At 45.8% G+C, this 21,205-nt stretch overlaps 3 protein-coding genes across 3 annotated transcripts in view; 2 read left to right on the top strand and 1 right to left on the bottom strand.

Moving 5' to 3' along the window:
- LOC119449489 (NF-X1-type zinc finger protein NFXL1-like) overlaps positions 1–14,559 on the bottom strand; it is a 54,036-nt gene extending 39,477 nt beyond the window's left edge. The window contains exons 1-7 of the mRNA XM_037712669.2: positions 14,413–14,559; positions 13,779–14,105; positions 7,174–7,292; positions 6,975–7,105; positions 2,825–3,003; positions 2,226–2,387; positions 1,415–1,515 (exon numbers count right to left, since the gene is read on the bottom strand). Of these exons, the coding sequence (XP_037568597.1) occupies positions 1,415–1,515; positions 2,226–2,387; positions 2,825–3,003; positions 6,975–7,105; positions 7,174–7,292; positions 13,779–14,103 (1,017 nt within the window). The 5' untranslated portion in view covers positions 14,104–14,105; positions 14,413–14,559. The remainder of the gene's footprint in view (positions 1–1,414; positions 1,516–2,225; positions 2,388–2,824; positions 3,004–6,974; positions 7,106–7,173; positions 7,293–13,778; positions 14,106–14,412) is intronic.
- Positions 1–21,205, top strand: part of LOC119449490 (post-GPI attachment to proteins factor 2-like) — a 354,194-nt gene that overhangs the window by 56,408 nt on the left and 276,581 nt on the right. The window lies entirely within an intron of this gene.
- Positions 15,330–21,163, top strand: LOC125944627 (protein WWC2-like). Its single transcript, XM_049665140.1, has 4 exons — positions 15,330–15,579; positions 18,993–19,102; positions 20,821–20,915; positions 21,146–21,163. The coding sequence occupies exons 1-4, from the start codon at positions 15,452–15,454 to the stop codon at positions 21,161–21,163; spliced, it is 351 nt and encodes a 116-aa protein (XP_049521097.1). The 5' UTR covers positions 15,330–15,451.

Raw genomic sequence — 21,205 nt, 5'->3', positions numbered from 1 at the left:
ATAACTCCGCTTACCTACATGACCTTACAAGGCTTTCACTACACACGGGTCACAGTAAAACAGTTAAACACACCACAAATCACATCAACTCTCACAAGTATTGTTTATTTCCAGCTGCAATAGCCTATTGGACAAGCTACTAGAAGTAGCCGTCAGAACACTACATGTGCTATTCAATAAGCTTGCAAGATGAACAGATAAGAGGAAACTGGAAAGCCACATTAAACATTAAAGATTAGGTGAGTGGCTATCTAAAGTACCTCAAGGTGCACGTGATCGAATAAACACCAACTCTAACTTAAAATTAAATTATGAGGTTTTATGTGCCAAAACCCACGATCTGATTATGAGGCACCCCATAAGGGGGACTCCAGAATAATTTGGACCACCTGGGGGTCTTTAATGTGCACCTAAATCTAAGTACAGTGGAATCTCGTTGATACGATTCTACATGATATATTTTTTGGGATAATACATTTTTTGTTCATTTCCCAGCCAGTGTCTTATACATTCTGCCAATGTATTTACCAGCAATGTATTTTGGATAATACGATTTTCGGATGATACGTTTTATTTACCGGTTCCCGTGAAGATCGCATCAACAAGATTCCACAGTACATGGTTGTTTTTGCATTTCGCCCCCTTCGAAATGCGGCCGCTGTGGCTGGGATTGGATCCGCAACCTGGTGTTCAACAGCTCAACACCATAGCCACTAAGCAACCACGGCGGGTCACTAACTTTGCATTTTCAAGTAACTTTCAACATCACTTGCTGACACAGCATGTGCCCACCAACCCCCATACTAAGAGTAGCAAGAGAAAGATCCCAGGCTCCCTAACTACATTCATTCCCAGTGTGTCCGAGAATTTAACTTTTCATTTCAATGACCTCATTTGATGGCCTTAGCGAGCAAGACGAAGGTTGACAAGTTAGAGGAGACTGAAATGTTCTAAAAATAATCTGCAGGGAGCTTTTGGTGGTAAAAACCTTTGGTTTTTTGAATATTAATGCACTAGATGGACAGGGGAGAGCCTTTAGCATAGGTCACACAGCTGTGCTGGTGAATTCTCCCATAACTAGCAAGTGCCTGCTATCAATTTCACCATCCACATTTCGACTATGTAACCAAACAAGCATCCAATTCCCAGTTTTCTCGCCTTTATCAATCTTGTCAGCACACTTGCTATCTTTATTAGAGCAAGCTGTTGCCAAGACAGTGACAGACAGTAACCTGATCAGACATTACAAGTGATAGTACTTACTAGCCATTTATGATTAAGGGCAATATTTTACAAGTATCTCTACTGTAGTAACAGCAATTTTCAATGGCAGCACAACCTGTTAGACACTATCCTGCATTTCACACACAGGTAGATTTTTTTTTTTTTAGTCAACATGAAAGCAATAGCTCACTTTTTCACACTGCCACAATGGATCAGCACAAGGCCTGTCTGCATTTGATGCCCCGCATAAGCACGACTGCCGGCTTTTTCGTGGACAAGGCTTGCATTCACCTGGAAAAGGAAACCGTCATCAATCTTCAAACAGTTGTAACTACTATCAACACAGCACAGAACAAAACAGAAGACATCACTGTAATTGAATACCAATAAATTTAAAGGATTGCTGTACTTAGGCTGCATTAGGTACTGCCTATTTATCAAGAGAAGCTGTAATTTGTCCACAACATGACAATAACTGCCACTGAAAGGTTCCTGAGAATGCAAAGTCAAATAAAATACTGTGGCTATTACTTTGACGTGTTGCACAGATCCAAATGATGATCTATTTCTCTATTTTTGAGCCCCTCAAAACTGTTGTAGTGTCCCTCAAATGTGTACAAGATCTAAAAAAATAAAAATAAAATTGTGGTGTTCTATTTCTAGGATCTGCAAGATGGCTTATGAAGGGTGCCATAGTGAAGGTCTCTGGATTAATTGTGAACACCTGGGGTTCTGAAACGTGCACCCAAAGCACTGCACATGAGCGTTTTTACATTCTGCCAAGATGAAAGTGTGGCCAGTGCAAATGAAAAATTAACCCGCACCCTCAAGCTAAGCAGCACAACGCCATAGCCACTGAGCTACCACAACAGGCATGGCAACAGGTTATGAAAACTGATGCTTTCCTTAAGGTAACACACAAAGCAAGCACTGGCAAGCTCCAGCAACACGTTTCAAACAGTGTGCAGTGTACTTTAGTGACAATGAATAATGACACATACCTGCGTGACACGTGTGCTGACAGGTGTGCTGACTGCATGAAAGCATCTTCCCACATGGTTTCCCACATGACCAGAGACGAGAGCTGCAGCGCCTGGCAGTGGGATCGGCCTTGCCACAATAGCAACTGCTTCGCACCATCTTGGGACAAGGGGGGCATGGGCCTGAAAACAAAACATGTCCAGCCCTCACTGCACACAACTTGTATGTGCAATTTCAGCCGCAGGAAATGCACACAGTGAACTTAGCTGAATCCACAAAGTAGTAAAGTAATGGCTCATGACAACAGTTTTTCAGTTAGCACTGGTCCTTGTTTAGTCATACATGGCATGGCCAATATTTACTCGCAAGAATTATCTGCCCAGAACAAGCTGACAAATTAACTACACATTAGCTCATCTAACTTAACAAAGCAAGGTTGTTCTTTATCATTCCTTAATTCCAAATGAAATAAGTCTTATTGCACCACTGTGGATATGCAGTAACATGAAGAAGTGAGAAATGTTTAACATCAATTTTCACCACAACATGTCTACTAATCACCAGTCTACTAAAGACTTCAGTGGAAGTGTTAAAGGCTTGGACTGAAACTTCCACACACCTGGATGACACAACAGCAAGCAACGGTGGCCGCAGGCAGGCACTAGTTCACGTGAGCAGGTCTGACCACATGAGTGTGGCACCAGCCAAGGGTCGTACTCGGGGTTCACCTTCTGGCCACAAAAGCACCGATACTCGTTCAGTCCCTCCCTGCTGCTGTAGTCCTTGCGGCACTTCGGACTGCAAGTGTGGCAGCCAATGAAGTGCAACCAAACACACTGGGCCATACGTGCTACACACAAGGGTTCCTGTAAATGCTCCTGTAGGGAGCAGAGTTGTCTGAAAGTTTGCTTTCTTGCGATTCGATGATATGTGGCAGCACCACTCCTCACATATGTAGCAGCCAGGCTACTCCAAGAATCCTCAGAGCTTTATTCTTGAATCCTACCAATTTAACAAGACACACATAAAAATTATGCCCATGAGCCTTGCAGCTATGAACATTGGCATAGCCAAAGGGGCGGGGGGGGGGGGGGGGGGCTTACACCCCTCCTTTCCCCTTTCCCTTGGAACAAAGTTTGAGGAGGTGGGCTCTGAAAGAGAGACAAGGATGAAAGGGAAAGCTTGAATGTGAAAGCAAGGTGAGGGCTAGTGGCAGTCAGAAGAGGGGGGGGGGGGGGGGGGCTTGATCGGTTGTAACGATTGTAACGGGCTTGATCCCCTCTCCCATGCACAGAACAGTGTGGCCCCACCCCTGGCACACCTCTACCTCATTACGGATCGTGTTAACCATAACTGCTGAGGATGGATTAGCGCTAAAACATTCCACACACAGATAAAGATGGGACGAGCGTGGGCATAAAACTTAATTGGAGGCATTGTTGCTCCCCACCAAGCTATCAAGGCGTCGAAAAATTGTTCATTTCTGGTACTGGACCAAATGGCCGACCACACTGCACAAAGCATTCCGAAAATATTGCGACTTCCTTGTCTAGGAAACGCATAACAAACCCCCCCCCCTCCTTTTTTTTTCTTCTTTTTCATTCATTTGTCTCCGACTTTCATTATGTTAATAAGCTTGAGAAAAGCTTGCTGTTAGGCTAGTTTGCACACGCTGTTAAGAATGAAAACAGAACAATAAACAGGACAAGAAAGAAAGACCTACAGGACACTGATTTGTGCACGCAAAAAGGACGAGGGTGCTGGGCCAGGGAAGGTAAGAAACCGCAACAACAAACAGGTGGGAGGGCAGGTAGGTGAATGGCCTTGACGTCCACGCAGAAACAAATATAGGAATGTTAGGGGCCGTCGAGTGCAACAGTGACTAACGGACAATAATTTTAAGAAGGGAAGTGGGGTGATGGATACAAGGGGGGGGGGGGGGCACATAAAAGGCGTCAGGAACGAAGTTGGCGGATAATTATGGACATAGGGAGAGCGTTTTGCCACTGCCCGATCGCACAACACCAGACAGCCGCAGCCAGTGCCCTAGCTAAGGCTCAACTACCCCATCGTAACACGTGCTGCTTGGTGCGGAGAGCCCATCCTAACTAAAGGTCTCGGCAATTTTCAGAACAGATGGTGTCAAGAGACTTGACACTTTCAAATCTCTCAGAGGTACTGGGCCTTATTTTACTGCGAACTATAGATGCCGTAATTTTCACAAAGGCTTCTAAACAGGAAGCAGCCCTACTTCGGACTGTCTGCCTCATCAATTCCCGAGTGTGATAAAATAACAATATGTGTCGCATGACAACTACAATAGCATGTTTGCAAGTTACTTCCAAACATCTCTTCAAACAAGTCAGGCAGCAGGTCACCTAAAGCGAGTGAAACTTGCATCATATGAAACTATCGAAGTTCTAGCACAAAGCTCCGTTCCTGTATTTTTAAATCTAGAATAATATAGCATGCCCACAATGCAGAAAGCGCAATTGAGCGATAGGCAACTTGCAAAATAGTGCCCGCCCTCTTCCATATGTAGCCGTCACCGTACCACAACACTAGTGCCCGCCCTCTTCCATATGTAGCCGTCACCGTACCACAACACTAGAAGATCTGGCTGGAAAACTACGGTTACCTCCAATATTACCTGGGTGCAACAAGTCTGGCCTGCAAACAAGAAGACACATGATATTGTGCTTTCTTGTTTTTGTTTGGCCCAGTTTTTAGCTCTGTTGGTTTTCCCAGTCATGTACCAGCTAGGTAATCGACATGTACAATAATAAATGCATCAATTTGTAAACGAACTTGGTTTTTTTTAATACCCTTTTAAATATAGCATACGGATAATAGCATAATTTGCTGTGAAGTGGCTGCATGCCTTAGCAATAAAAAGCATTTGTCAGAAGTTATGCAAAGTGTTGTTTTGGCAATACAAAAAACATGCATCCTCGTTGTTAATGCACACTTGTCCGGGGAGTGCTAGGAGTTTGTCTTTTGAACAAATCATATAAAAGGGGCTGTAATTAATTATTTGTGGTGCTCTCGAGAAATTGAGGCTTTGTACCGTAATTGACAGCTACCTAAAGAAGGAATGAAAGCGGGAAACAACATTTTTGCATCAGTACTTTAAATAATTTCAATATTTGTTGTATTTAACACTCCTTCATCGCCACTATCAATGAAGTGGCCATAACACGTCTGCCCACAGTAGATGGAGTAGATCCCATGCTCCCAATATCTGGCTGTTGATTTCTACGTAAAAAGAAAAAAAAAGTTACGGTCGAGTGCAATGTACCTGACCTCACAGGGATAGCTGAACATGTGCTTTGTATGATTTGCTTTTGTGCACATGTTCAGTTATCTTTAATTATGGAGTTTACGTGCCAAAACCACCATCTGCTTATGAGGCAGGCCGAAGTGGGGGACTTCGGATTAATTTGGACCACCTGGGGTTCCCTTAACATGCACCTAAATCTAAGTACACGGGTGTTTTCTGCATTTCGCCCCCATCGAAATGCGGCTGCCATGGCCAGGATTCGATCCCGCGACCTTGTGCTCAGCAGCCTAATAGCATAACCACTGAGCAACCACGGCGGATCTTTGCACAACTCTCTGCATCTTTAGCTGCTGTGAGCACATAAAGCGAGGTCATGAAAGTCCCAATTACAACTGTTGTAGCTAAAAGGAAGCTTCAGCTTAGGACCTCCTCCGATTGCACTAATCAAATACTTATAAAACGCAGAAATGCTTTTCCAAGACAATCTCTGGACCAATGTGAATGAAATTTGTTTGATTTGAAAAAAAAAAAAAAGCAAGAAGTTAAATTCTAGCAACTCTACGGCAACGCCGATTCTAGCAACACCTAAAATTTTTTTGCAGAAATTGCCTTAGGTGTCCAAGTTAAAAAGAAATAGGAATACAAAAATCACAAATCCGTAACTCTGCACGAAAAACAGGCATCACAATTTTGTAAACTACATATGTTAGGCCCTCTGAAGCAGACAAACGGGATATATCAATTTACAGCTCACGTGAAGTTATTAAAATGTTTACAGGGGTTTCAGATAAGTCCTATTTGCAAATTAATGGTATAATTGAGAATGGTGCATAACACAAGTTTTTTCCACTTGATGTGTATTATCAGGTGCAGTTTACAGAATTCTGATACCTGTTTTAATTAAGTAAGAGTTGTAATCTTGAGACTTGAGCTTTCTTGCATTTTAAAATTTTCAAGAATTCTAAAAGTTTTTTGGAACAAATTGAAAATCCACTTCCTACAGTCAGTAGAGTTTATCTTGTTCTTTAAAATGCAACAAACCATCAAAATCAGTGCTGTTGTTGCTGAGAAAAACAATTTCCGTGTCCCTAGATATTTAGATAGGAGCTCCCGAGCTAAAGCTTCCTCTTAAGCCTCGGCAGTCATGACCACCGGAAAGCCTGGCACCAGACAACCTGAAAAGCTAGGTTGTCAGAGGAAGTGACATGTGGCAAAGGTGCTGAAGAGAGTACTAAATTGTGCCAAGGTACTCCGTTATGCCTGCCACATTAAAAGTTTTACGAGTCCCAGATTTAAAAAAAAAAAAAAACAACAAAAAAAAACAACAGAGACCCTGCTTACACAAATCTGTCAGCTAAAAAGGACTGTAATAACTATAAGGTGTATGCAGTCACATAACTCAGAAGTTTTCCTTTTAGTAGCTTGTACTCTCCCATGGATCTACTAAGCAATAGAGAGCTGCCACTCAAAAATAAGATATAGAACTAACCAGTGCCATTGCAATTTTTGTTGAGCTATGTCTTCTTGCTGTTGCTGTTGCTGCTGAAACATGCTGTCCTTGGCCCATTTCTGTACGCAGCTGAGATGCAGAATGCCATAACATCCACCACATGACCAGACCTGAGAGCAAAAAGAATTTGCATTATTTTGCTGAATGCCCTAACATCCCGCTTGCTTTTTTTACTCACTTTCTCAGTTCTCTTTATCGACTCAATACAAATAAGGCACACTACAGCCCCAGACACAAGGTTGTCCGTCAAAAACTGGACAGTTCTTTGCAGATCGCCTGATCCCACATCATTCAGTTCTGAAAGAAAGTTAGAACACAGAATGAGCATAATAGACTGCAGATGAGCTATTAAGGTCAAAAAGTTCTACACCTGAGTGACAGACAATTCAGAATGTAACTTTGAAACACAATTGAGAGCTCTGCAATCCAGACATGCAAGTGTGCAGTGACATTATTATTATTATTTTTTTTTTTTTTCATACTTTGCGGGCTTCTTTCAGGGCCCAGAAAAAAAGAAACCCAGAAAAGATTGCACCATGGAAACAACTTTATTTTGTATTTCAAGCACACTCTACAACTTCTGAAACAAAACTTGTTCACTAGAACGAATATTTATAATTTTGGATAATTCACAATAACTAATTATCTTAATTATTGTACTTTATATATACATATTGTTACGCAAAAGCTACGGAAGGACAGAAGAGGAGAACGAAGTGCGCTTGTCTTTGGAGCGGCTCGGTGTCGGCGCGGCAACCCTTTGCCCTTTTTCATCGGTTCATCTTTAAATAAACGCACCCCATCGTAACAGTTTTGGTGGACGGTGCTGGGTAAAACAACGGCGCCCCCGAAGAACGACAACGAACCGACCGCTGAGGCGCAATCCGTGGAGCTTCGACGAAGTCGCCGAATTGCCGGTCTGCCACCAGAGATGGCTTCTGACGGCGACAATCCGCCACCTTCTACCAGCGTTCCATGGCAGCCCTACATCGAGCCACGCACCTTCGCTGGAAAAGATGGAGAAGACGTCGACGGATGGCTCAGCTTCTACCAACGAGCAAGTCGGTTCAACGGCTGGAATGCCACCGCCCAGCTTAACAACGTCGCCTTCTTCCTCAAGGGAACAGCGTCTGTGTGGCTTGAAAACCATGAAGAAAGCTTGACAACTTGGGAGAAGTTCGTAGACGAAATTAAGAAGTCTTTCGGAGATCCGACAGCTAAAAAGAAGCGTGCAGAGCAAACGCTAATGCAGCGAGCTCAAGTCCCCGGCGAAACATGCACTACGTACATCGAGGAAGTGCTTAAGTTGTGCAAGGCCCTGGACCCTCAGATGTCAGAAGAGGATAAAGTTGGCCATCTGCTGAAAGGGATCGCTGAGGACGTGTACCAGTTCCTCATAGGAAAAGACCATCTGGAATCCGTAACGGACGTCGTCCTGCACTGCCGCACATTTGAAGCGCTCAGAGCTCGGCGTATCACACCGAAGTTCGGTCGCCTGGCCAACGTGACTAACGTCACCAGTGTTGACGTGGTCCCAGCTCCATCCGACCTCGCCTCAATGATTCGGCAAGTGGTGCGAGAAGAGCTTGACCGACGCCAGGCGGTTTCCCTCTCGACTCCTCGGGTTCGAGAGCCTTTCTCTTCCGGCGACTTTGGTGAGACGACCATTACCGCCGCCTCCGTAGATGCCTACAACTTCGCGCCTCGTCCAGGAGTGTCAAACCATACTACGAACGCGCATCCCAGTTACCAGTTTCACAACGGTTACTCACGCAGACCGCCTGCAGTTCCTCAAGAGTGGGACGGCCGTGCCAGTTATCCTCCTACTGACAATTTCAGTGCGTCCCGTGAACGCCCCATCTGCTTCCAATGCGGCATTCGCGGTCACGTCGCCCGATTTTGTCCTCACCGCCGTCGCACGTCACCACCGTCCTATGAACGACCGCGTACTTTTTATCGGCGGGGCAACCGACAAGGTGACGAGACACGTTGGTCCTCTGATTCTGATAGCAGGACGCTCTACCAGGCGAATTACCGTAGCGACTCACCAGCTTCTGTGCGGAGCTTGACGCCGCCGCCTTCACGCCAGCGCAGGTCTCCATCTCCGCGACGGCGTCTCACGTCACCGCCGCCGGGAAACTAGGCGGCGCGACCAATGGAGGTGCGGTCGCTAGTCATCTTCAGCTACATGCCCCTATGCCTCCGCCAGTCGCCATGTGTCATAATAAGATTCGTGTTTTAGTGGACAATGTTACTACTTTGGCCTTAGTGGACACAGGAGCGAGTGTCTCTGTTATCAGCCAACATTTCAAAACCCGACTAGGCCGTAAAGTGATGTTTCGCTGGGACACCTCTAATACATTTCGTGCTGTGAGTGGCGAGTTGCTCCGACCTATTGGTGTGTGCACCGCGAACGTTTACTTCTCCGATAACGTGTATCAAGCCGAATTCGCAGTGCTTGCTAAATCCACTCACGACGTAATTCTTGGCCTCGACTTCCTACAACAGTGCGGTGCCACTGTTGACTGCGGTACCGGCGAGCTTTTCCTCTCTCCTCTTGCTGACCAACCTGCTACATGTTCACGCACTCTCGCCGTCATTGAAGATACTGTCTTACCGGCACGTTCCTTATCCAGAGTACGAGTTGCTGCTTGCGGTGTCGACGCCGATACATTTGATGCAATTGTTGAGCCTGTGCCTTCGATGGTTGTGAAGAAAAGTGTGCTCGTACCTCGATGCGTCCTCTCTGTGGCCTGTGGAACAACTACACTATGGGTGTCCAATTTAGCCTCCCAGTCTGTCGTGCTACCCAGCGGTATCCGACTTGCCTCTTTTGAAGTGGATACCAGTCTCAGCATAGGCGCTTTAACTGATGACACGTCCCATGAATCCCAAGAGCACGGTGCTGAAGACTCGTTGCCGTTTCTAAAAATGATCAACAAGTCATTGTCCTCAGAGAAGCGTCAAGCCCTGGTCAGCGTCCTTCGAAAGCATGCGTCATTGTTTGATTTCGCGCAGAACGCTAACAAAGTTCACGTTCCAACTACGCGGGCTCGCCACAGGATCGACACGGGGCCCGCGCATCCCATAAGGCAGAAGCCTTACCGCGTGTCCGCGTCAGAGCGCAAGATCATCGCTCAACAGGTCGACGACATGCTAGCCAAGGGCGTCATACAAGATTCCTCTAGCCCTTGGGCTGCGCCGGTCATCCTCGTGAAAAAGAAAGATGGGTCCTGGAGGTTTTGTGTCGACTACCGGCGTCTCAATTCTGTGACGAAAAAAGATGTGTATCCACTTCCCCGGATCGATGACGTTATCGACTGTCTTCAATCCGCATCCTACTTTTCATCTGTAGACCTCAGATCGGGCTACTGGCAGATACCCATGCATTCAACTGACAAAGAGAAAACCGCTTTTGTGACCCCAGACGGCTTGTTTGAATTCAACGTCATGCCGTTTGGTTTGTGCAACGCGCCTGCAACATTTGAACGGTTTATGGACACGGTACTGCGCGGCCTGAAATGGGAGATTTGTTTATGTTATCTTGACGACGTCGTCATTTTTGGCCGCACCTTTGCAGAGCACAACCATCGACTGGACGTTGTTCTGACGTGCCTTGAACAAGCTGCCCTTACCCTCAACTCAAAGAAATGTCACTTTGGCCAACGAGAGGCGCTAGTACTTGGACATCTAGTGGACAAGCAGGGGGTGCGACCAGACCCACAGAAGGTCGCTGCAGTTACCGGCTTTAAACAACCGCAGTCACAACGCGAGCTGAGGAGCTTCTTGGGTCTTTGCTCGTACTTTCGACGTTTTGTGCCCAACTTTGCCGATACTGCCTACCCTCTGACTTCATTGCTGCGCAAGGATAACCCTTTCACCTGGACAGCAGATTGCGATTCCTCGTTTCGTCAACTGAAGTTCCTGCTCTCTTCCGGACCAATCCTTCGCCATTTTGACCCCTCTGCCTCAACAGAATTGCACACTGACGCGAGTGGAATCGGCCTCGGCGCCGTCCTCGTCCAGCGTTTTGGTGACGCCGAGCATGCCATTGCCTACGCCAGCCGTTCGTTGAGCAAGGCCGAACAGAATTACACCGTCACTGAGCTAGAGTGCCTCGCTGTCGTCTTTGCAGTCCAGAAGTTCCGGCCATATCTCTACGGGCGCCGCTTTACGATAGTTACTGATCACCATTCACTATGTTGGTTGGTTGGTCTCCGCGACCCGTCTGGCCGCCTTGCTCGATGGGCGCTACGTTTGCAGGAATTTGACTTTGCAGTCCGTTTCAAGAGTGGCCGGCATCATGCGGACGCCGACTGTCTTTCGAGGCTCCCTCTACCGACAAGTGAATGTGACGCCGACAATTTCGATGAGTTTCTGGCCGCCATCGACGACATTCTTTTTCCCGATCTGGCCACCTTCCGGGAAGAGCAGCGTAACGACCGCAGCCTGGATGGCCTCTTTGCCTCAGCTGCTCAGCCAACAGGTAACAATGGCTTTGTCATCCAAGATGACCTGCTCTACAAGAAGAACTACGCGGCTGAGGGTGCCCGCCTCCTCTTAGTGGTCCCTAAGAATTTGAGAAACCACGTACTCCGTGCTATGCACGACGACTCCACCGCTGGACACCTGGGTTTCACCAGAACATACCACCGCATTCAGGGTCGATTCTATTGGATTGGTATGCGACGAGATACAGAAAAGTATGTGGCCAGTTGTAACAAGTGCCAGCAATTCAAGCGCCCTAATACTGCGCCGGTCGGACTCCTTCACCCTGTGGCGCCACCATCATCTCCTTTCGAAATGGTTGGAGTTGATCTTCTCGGCCCATTCCCGCGCTCATCCAATGACAACCGCTGGATTATAGTCTGCGTCGACCACCTGACGCGTTATGCGGAAACCGCAGCGATGCCAACGGCCACGGCTCTTGATGTTTCGAGCTTCCTCCTGTCCTCCGTTATACTGCGTCATGGACCCCCTCGTGTTATTGTGAGCGATCGCGGTCGCCAGTTCGTGGCCGACGTAGTCGAAGAGCTGTTGCGTCTCTGTGCTTGCCACTTTCGCCACGCGACCCCGTATCATCCGCAGACAAATGGTCTAGGTCGAGCGCACTAACAGAACTTTGACCAACATGCTTTCGATGTACGTGGATTCCAGGCACAAAAATTGGGATGACATCTTGCCTTTTATCACATACGCCTACAACACCGCAAAGCATGAAACTACAGGCTACAGCCCTTTCTATCTTCTTTATGTTAGACCACCCCGCAACTTCCTTGACACCATTCTACCTTTTACTCCTCATGCGGACTCTTCTCTTGCCCAGACTCTCTGCCGCGCTGAGGAAGCACGCCGCATAGCTCAGCTCCGTACATTGGCATCCCAGGACCACTCCAAGATCCGCTATGATGCACGACATAAGAATGTGTCCTATGACAAAGGGGACATTGTATGGCTTCGGACACCACTTCGCAAGCGCGGCCTGTGCCAGAAGTTTCTGGCTCGTTACACCGGGCCTTTCGTCATCACCGATCGCCTCAGTGATGTAACCTACTTGATTGCTCGCCTCGTGTCCAATGGCTACCGGTCTAAGAAGACGCAGCTTGCTCACGTCGCTCGCCTGAAACGCTGTCATCCACGTGACTCAGAGTGGACGTAACAGTTACTCGCCCAGCGGGCTTCGTCTGTGAAGGGAGGAATGTTACGCAAAAGCTACGGAAGGACAGAAGAGGAGAACGAAGTGCGCTTGTCTTTGGAGCGGCTCGGTGTCGGCGCGGCAACCCTTTGCCCTTTTTCATCGGTTCATCTTTAAATAAACGCACCCCATCGTAACAATATATATACAAAATGGGGAGGAAGTGCCGGAAAGGGCCATCAGTCTGATTGTTGGCATATTTCATTCATAGTGACGAGAGCAATGCTCTGTTACTAACACTGTTATGCTAAATCCTAACAGCAAAAAATGGCAAACCATGAGACCCATGCACGCCACTTCAGCTTAAAGAGAACAACAAGAAGAGGACTCCGAGATTATTTCTTTTACAGTGGCCCTGATCAAAGTAAAACACTGCAAATAACTTGCAGTGACTGTCTGAGGCATTGCTATGAATGTCCTGCATATATTCTCCCTTGCTTTCACTTGCAGTGTGAGTAGCAGCATACTGCAAATTTGGTATGAATAAAACAAGTACTGGCAGCTGCAGAAAAAAAATCATGTAATCATAATTTAGAAAAGTCTAGTACAACATTTTAGGAAATTATGGATGTGAACTCTAGAGAACCGACATTTGCACCAGCTGGTAACAATTGAAACCTCTTTATTTGAGCAGTGCACTGAAGAAGAACAAAGATAATGATGAAACACTGCTGCAGTGCCTATTCCCTGTACTGTACATGCACCTGCAACAACCTTAAAAGCTAGCTTATTCATGCTGACAGTTATTCTCTCACATGCCAATATATATATATATATATATATATATATATATATATATATATATATATATATATATATATATATTTATTTATTTATTTATTTATTTATTTATACATGAGACTGGTAATAGTAGTGGCAGCAGACTGTAAACACTATCCCATTTCTTAGCAAATAAGAGCTTGTGAAAAATGTAGGATGCACTTCGAATACACGTAGTGTCAGTTTTCCCATCGCATATTGTCCCTGGTACCCTTCCTTCACGTGCACGTATTTTTTCACTTAACGTCTTCCAACCAAACAACCCTGGCGCACAGACACCTTAAGAACGTGTTAAAATGGAAACTGACCCGAGTAAGAGCCAACGACGCGAGAAAGGATTCCCTCCGTCTCAAGCTCCTCCTCTGAAGACGACCTGTCGTCTTGAGTCTGTGGTAGAAATTTTTCCACGTTCGCCTGTATTTTAGCACAGGCTTCTTCGAATTTCCTGCTAACCACCGGCGCTGATGGCTGCGAGTCGGCATCTCCGTTCCTCGCAGCTCTCGACGAAGCCGGTAAGGCCGTTCGTTGTGTTTGCAAAGGCACTCCCCATGCATTGTATCTTTTCTCGGGTTCATCTCGTCTCTTGCGTCCGCGTCCGCCTCTACCACGGCCAGCCGCCCGCGGTTGATCCATGCCTGGAGAACAAGGTTCAGCAAGAAAAGCATGACTTTGCTGCGAACACATCTACGTCACCACATGTTGCACACGAAGCCCGACAGTTTGCCTCTTTACGTGTTTGTTGCACTGTGCTCTTAGCACAGTCAAGTGCCGTTAAGGCTCAGCAGGCAACTTCGCGCAGCAGAAACCCAGAGAAAGAGGAGCAAGGTGGCGTAGCCAAACGACGCTCAGCGACAAACGTTTAGTAGGGGGAAGACACGCAAGCTATACAAGGGTAACTGCAACACAAGAGTTGAGTTTTATGAATCAGAATTATATACTCACCGGCTTGAAAAAATACGGAGGCGGCCTGTCTGCTTCCGACAACTCTGCCACGGTGGCAGTCCGGGCTACGAACAGTTCGACACGCTAGACATTTAACTTATGCTTAGGCAAAGAATCTGTCGACAAACGAAGCGAACCTAACAGCCGATCGGCTGCTCGCCAACGTGAACGCGTGAACCGCCGCATCAGCGCTGGCCGCGGAACATAAACAGATCTAGAGTAGGGTACAATCTCACCTTGAGCATTGCCTTGAGACACTCTAGATCTTTTTGTTATAAAACGTTTCATTGGCTAAAGCTTATCACGTGACAAACTGCAGCCATTTTCCTTCTAACTCGCAGAACCACAGAGGCTGTGCCGAACCTCCGTTACATTGCTTCCGCTACGGTCTTACGGTGCCTCCGCTTTTGACCAAATGTAGTTTATTTTTCTTGCTGTCCAGCAACAAGCTGTAACTGCAGGCATAAAAACACAATAAGTAGGCTGGCACAAAATTTTAAAAATTATCACAAATGTCACAGGTCGCTGTAAAGAAACGGGCAGATTTGATTAGAAAAACTTCATCAGCAAGGAGGTTTTAACCTCCTAGGGTAATAGTGTCATGTCAACCTTGATGCTGCCCATATTATTATGTCTAATAATGTCACAATAAATAACAATTTCTTCATGTGCGAGTTTTCAGTTTTTCTTGCACTGTGTACGTATCTCCAAACTAGCATCCGTGACTTGCACAGCTGAAGTTTGAGCCTTGTTATAGTGATGAACAGACACAATGAAATTAATGCATCGCTCCAAGTGTCCCGTTATACTTTCGTCCGAAACTTATTCGACTTTCGCAAAGGCAAGCGCTAAAACGGCTGAAGCGTCCCGCGAACAGCGCGGCCGTCGGATGCTCGCTTTCCATTGGCCACTATCTCTGTGACGTCGGCAACGTCATTTCTACGATAATGTGCTATTCAAGATGGCGGCAGGAGGTAGCGTTTAGCTCTGTCTGGCGAAAGGAATTTCGATCATTTCTTCACTTTGGGGCCTGAAAATTATGCCGAAAAGACGAAATGGTGAAATCCCGCTACCTTCCGGATGGGACATCGGCACCGACTACGACGGCAAGATCTATTTCATCGACCACATCAACAAACAGACGACATGGATTGATCCTAGAGACAGGTAAGCGAGGGTACGGCCAAAGGAATGTGCGTTCCCCGTGAAGGCCCCCTCGGGCTAAAAGCCCAATGTTCTCAAGATTTTTGCGCTTGATCGTTGCTGAATTTGCGCCGTACTCGTTGTCGTCAACAATTGCTGAGTGTTCTGCGGGTTGTCACAGAAAAAATGCCTTCGACGAGACGGCGTTTCCATTTCGGATGTACCGAGGAAGAGATAAAAAACAAAAATGAAAGGAAAGAGGAGCATTCGAAGGAATGTCGTTGCCGCACACAGATGAGATGCGGGTTTGCTGGAGCGCGTTGTGTGGCGTCAACAAAAACAAGTTACCATAGGAGTACTGTGACAAAGGTCCAGGGTTCGGATTACGTTCGACATTCTGTCCCCATTTCCCCGAACAGGCCTTTCGCGAGCAGCTAGCCGCACCGGCGGCGATCTTTTCTTTCTTTTTTTGTTTTTCCTTTTTTTTTTTATTTTCTTTCGAGGACGGGGCCTCGCGGCAGCTACTTAGCGCGCCGACTAGGACTAAAGAAAATATGCGGCTTGTTTGGCACGCGTGATGCCATCGCGTTTCGGCAACCGCGGACGGAATGCGCTGTGTCGCTACCCTTGTTGACCACTCGGCGAAAACATTTCGACTCCTCCGTGTCGGTGGCGCAGACGCTCGCTTCGAGTGCGTTGGCAGCATGTCTGCAAAGCAAGTTTTTCGCGAGCAACAAAATTGACGACGATCGACACCCATGTGCTCGTGTGCGGTGTCTCTGTGTTTCGGCCGGCCGTTCGGCGCTCCTAAGCACGGTCCTTGGGATTGCTCCTTCTGTCTGCCGTGTTTTAGAAACTTACACGAGTACGATGGATCGGGCGCCGACGTATGCCCGCACGATTTTGCTGTTCCCGGTGCGCAGGCCGAACGCTGTTCTAGGTCAGTTGCCGCGTGCATTCAGGAAGGTCGAACGTCCCGAACGCGCCAGCGGCGCCGTTGGCACAGAATGCAGCGGCAGTTTGCCGCATTCGTCGTCTTGCTCATAGATACTGCGGCTCACACGGAAACGGGTGCCGCCGTGCACGATAGGGTCGCCTGCGAGTGTGCGCGTTTTTAGATACACGCAGGAAAAGAAGAAAGGCGCGAGATACGGCGGTGGCCCAAACCAGCGCTTCCCTCGCATTCCAAGAAAAGGGCCCGAAAAAATGATGTCAATGAGAACGGGTGAAACGTCAGCGCGAGGAATGTTCGCGGCGCTCGGCGGATGCCTATCTCTAATGGCACCCCCCGCGCACCCCGCAATAAACACACACACATGGCAGAGCGCGCCCCGCGCGCGCGTCGCGGCTTTTGTTGTAGTGCCTTTTCTCTCGCCGAAATTCCGTTCACTTTCTCTCGCCCGCGCTTTGTATTTCTCTTTTTTCGCGCCTGGAATGAGCGTCAGCATGTGCGCACCGATAAGCCGAGGCGCACCGCCGCTAGTGGCCGGCTCCTGTGCGCTGCCGTGAAGCAGGTCGCAGTCTGCACTGGAAAAAGAAAACACGAACACGCCCTGGGCCACGGCTTCGTAATGTAGGAGTGGTGTCAGTTTTTCTGTTGCTCATATCTCGACTGACAGCCCCCCCTATTTTTTTTTGAGCGCATCAGTTTTTACACCGTGGTCGCGAACTTCAAGTTTGCGTGCTGTACCCTGAGCATACTGAAGCAAGATTTTACATTAAGGTTGCTTTCTCTTTAGCTGTTTTCACCACCCGGTTTAGCCTCTGAGAATGCATCTCTTATTGATGGTTACCACTAGTGTGTTCAAGGAGTTCTTGAACATCAGTACTTTAAAAAAGCTTGTTTCAGTCAGCACTGCACACTCGTAAGCTCACTTTAACTACAGCGAGCTTACATTACAGATATAGCGAAAAGCGTATTTTATATATTCGTCGCATTGTTATCTCCAAAGTGAATTTTAGTTCTTTTGGAACATTTATTTACAGATGCAAGACTTGTGCTTGTTTCATAAGTTATATTTATGAAAACTAAAATATCCTCTTTCTCTCCTAATCTGTACTTAGTATAGGCAAAAAAGAAAGAAAATTAAATTGCCTTTGGTTTTACGTGCCAAAACCAAAATCTTGATTATGAGGCGTAGTGTATGTAGTGGGGGATTATGTAGTGGGGGACTCCAGAATAATTTGGACCACCTGGGTTTCTTCAACGTGCCCCTAAATCTAAGTATACATGAGTGTTTTCGCATTTCGCCCCCATCGAAATGCGGCCGCCGTGGCTTTAGTACAGGCAAGAAACCTAAGAAGTCACGATTCATGATGTACCTTGTACCCTGTGCACAGACATTAACATTCACTGCACTTGTTTTATTTTGTATGTATACAATATTTTATTCCTAAATAAAAATAATAATGAACTTGGGCCATATATAGAAAGTATGACACACCTTTATCTTATGTCACTGCTGAAACATTCCGGCGCCAGCATGCTGCATTCCTTCTGCAATTTTTTTTTTTTTTTTTGCAAGCCCTCCACACAATAGGTAGGGCTGCACATGCTATCATCTGTAGCAATGCATTCCACAACATATGTTATTTTTGTTTCTTGAGTTGTTGCCTCATTCATTTTTTCCCCTTATAAGTTGTCTAATCCGTGGCTGAAGCATATTGTACATGGGCTTGGTGATTTGTCACTGTCTGCCTTTAATGTCATGAGCTTTCCTTGGAGAAGGTAGTAACTCTTTGTCCTGAGAGCTTATTCAAGCCACTGTCTACATCTTGGTAGCATTAATTGATTTCTTTATTGTTATTTTTTTATCTGTGGGTATATAAGTTTAGGGGGTGAATTTTATCCTGACAGGTTACTGTCAGCAATCTTGCATAAAGTTGGTAATTGTAAGCAGGAGCTTTAATTATTTATAGTGCATTCACATTTGTATGCTACAGTAAAGTATATTAATGGAGTTCATTAAGTGACTCTTGAGAGCTTGTGGCAGCATTTTATCTGTATTTCGTAGATTAGCTGACCTCATGAAGGCAATAGGTTATTAGGTTCCACTGCCGAGCACTTCAAATGAGCACTTACCCACTACTCATCGAAAAATGGCTGAAATCAGCTTGCATGAAGTGTTGTTTCTTTCTTTGTTATATCCGTAAAGATGGAAAAACGAAAGAGCAATGCAAGTGCCATTTTTTTCTTTTTTGTCACCTATCTGCAGCAGCACCGTTATCAAGACCCTTCGTATCTTTGATAGCATTCTCTTCATGCTTTAGCTTGGTGCGTGTCTCGCTTTGTGTTTGCACATGTCATTCTGCAAGTGCGTATGTCGGCTGCGGGCGTGCATTTCCATTTGAAGGAAGGTCGTTCCGTTTTTTCCCTGTGCTATCAGTGGGGTCTGATCAGTGCCCCCCCATTGTTCTGTTTTCTTGAATGGCTCCAGTTTGACAAAGCCGCAGTCATTTGCAGATTGCTTAGGTAATGAACTTCCCTTTGGCTGGGAGGAATGCTACGATGAGCAAGTTGGCGTTTACTACGTTGACCACTCGAACAGTGAGTTATTCACACTCATGCACTTTTCTATTGCCTTGCTGCTGCTATAGATATGTTAGGTGTGAAATATCACATGATTTGTGTGACAAGGCTGGACAATGAAAGTTATCTGGTGGAATTTTGATGCTGCAGAGGCAGGTAATTTAAACGAAACAAGCAGATACGAGGCACAAAAACACACTAAAATGTTTTTTTTTTTTAGTGTGTCCTCGTGTTATGTGTCTGCTTGGTTCGTGCTTATGTATTGGACAGCTAAGCATGCCAAAGTTCCTGAGCCAACATTTTATGAGAACATTGAATAGTCTAACCATTGTCACACCACCTCTGCTCCTACCTCTGTAATGCTAGATGGGTTTGGTGCTCTTTGGCCTGAACTGGCCCTTGCGCCATGAAAAACCACTAATAAATCAGTGCTAGATGTCTGCCGCCAGATTATTTACATGTTAAAGGCTGCCATCTTTCAAGATTGTTTCATGCCTTAGGCATCTGAGTCATAACTGGTTGTGTTGACAAATTTACACAAAACCTTCCTTTTCTACCAAAAGACCTCCCAATTTTTTACATGTAGAGAGGTTTTGGCTCTCAACCTGCTAACATTTCAACTTGTCAACTGTAGGCATTTTTATTGATGTAGCATATCAACATTGTGAAATGCTATCTGGAGTATTCACATCTACACCTGTGTTTTGGAAGTAGTTCTTAGTTGCACTGCCCCTTGCAGTTTAAAAAATTTATCATATTGACATACTTTCTATAAATGCAAGCATTGTGTGAAAATTTTAGCCTGGGTAGCAACATGCTTAAGTAGCTTCGACATTGTGTGGAAGGACTGTGCCTGCAGTTTCAATAGCTGTTAAAGTAAAAACAAAGAATTGCTGTCCTTATGGTGCCACAGACCATGTTGCACAATCTTCATTGGTGAAGTATGACTGTATGCCCACTGACTATGCTCAGCGCTACTCTAAAATGGGTTTGTTTGCTGACTTAACAGCATACAGTGTGTAACAGTGGCCGATAATTGATGAATCATCATAACAATAAGGATTTGCGATTCATGATTGTTTGTGAAAGTTGATTTCGTTTTTCTGTTACAATTTGCATAGCTAAAGGCATGTAAGTGCGAAGCATACCTAATGTCCCTGTAGTCGTTGGTGCTTTTTTTTTGCAACAGTAAATAATCTTTATAAATACTGCGTAATCTTTGCAGTTGGCCTTCTTTGTTATTGCACTTGAAGCAGCTTATAATTTGCCAGCTTTGTTTCTCTTGTTCAGTAATTTAAATGTCAAGCATTTCTTAAATGGGCCTTAGCACACACATCCCCAGCTGCATGTGTCAATGCGGAGTTCCAATTTAATGGAGTTTAGGAAATCCCATCAAGTCACTGACACATGCTCTCTTACCTTTTGGCCACTGGCATACAATTCCCACCTGTTATGATTTATGAAGTGTTCCACGAGTAAAGTCATGTTGCGCTCTCCAAAACATCAGAAGACATTAATTTATCATGAGCAGGCAGCTGTCATTTATAAGCTTCTTTTGTGCATGCCTTGCTTGGCAGTGAAGCAGCAGAAGATTGATTGCGTGACCTGTCATGTTAGTCGAGCAAAGGGTACCATTGCAGGCCTGACGTATCAACAAGCAGGGATAATGGCAGCCTTTTCAGGTCTGGCATATTGCTTATATTTCTTCTTATTATGTTATTTTGTTCCTGTGCTAGAAACGAATCAAATTGAAGACCCCAGGCAACAATGGAGGCAGCTTCAAGAGGCTATGCTCAAAGAGTACCTGCTTACTGCTCAGGACGATCTTGCGGTGAGTGCATGTTATTGTTTGTTCTGGGTCTATTTTTTCCTCTTGTTTGTTTCCTTTTTGACCTAAACATAAATTTCATTGATTGTAGTGTATTTTTTTGTAGAAAATTATCACATCGTATCTTGCTGTATAGCCTTAGATTTTTATTTAATACAAGTTGGGGAGGAGGGGGAGGGGACATGGGGATTTCTTTTCCAGATTCTCTTTTTTCAAACATTTGTGAGATGCAGAATGCTCTCATCAAATGACTGCTGATCAAATCAAATTAGATTTGTCATATTAAAAATATT

The sequence above is a fragment of the Dermacentor silvarum genome, chromosome 4 (genome assembly GCF_013339745.2).
Source record: "Dermacentor silvarum isolate Dsil-2018 chromosome 4, BIME_Dsil_1.4, whole genome shotgun sequence".
Lineage (NCBI taxonomy): Eukaryota > Metazoa > Arthropoda > Arachnida > Ixodida > Ixodidae > Dermacentor > Dermacentor silvarum.
This window is presented reverse-complemented; position numbering and strand designations above follow the sequence as displayed.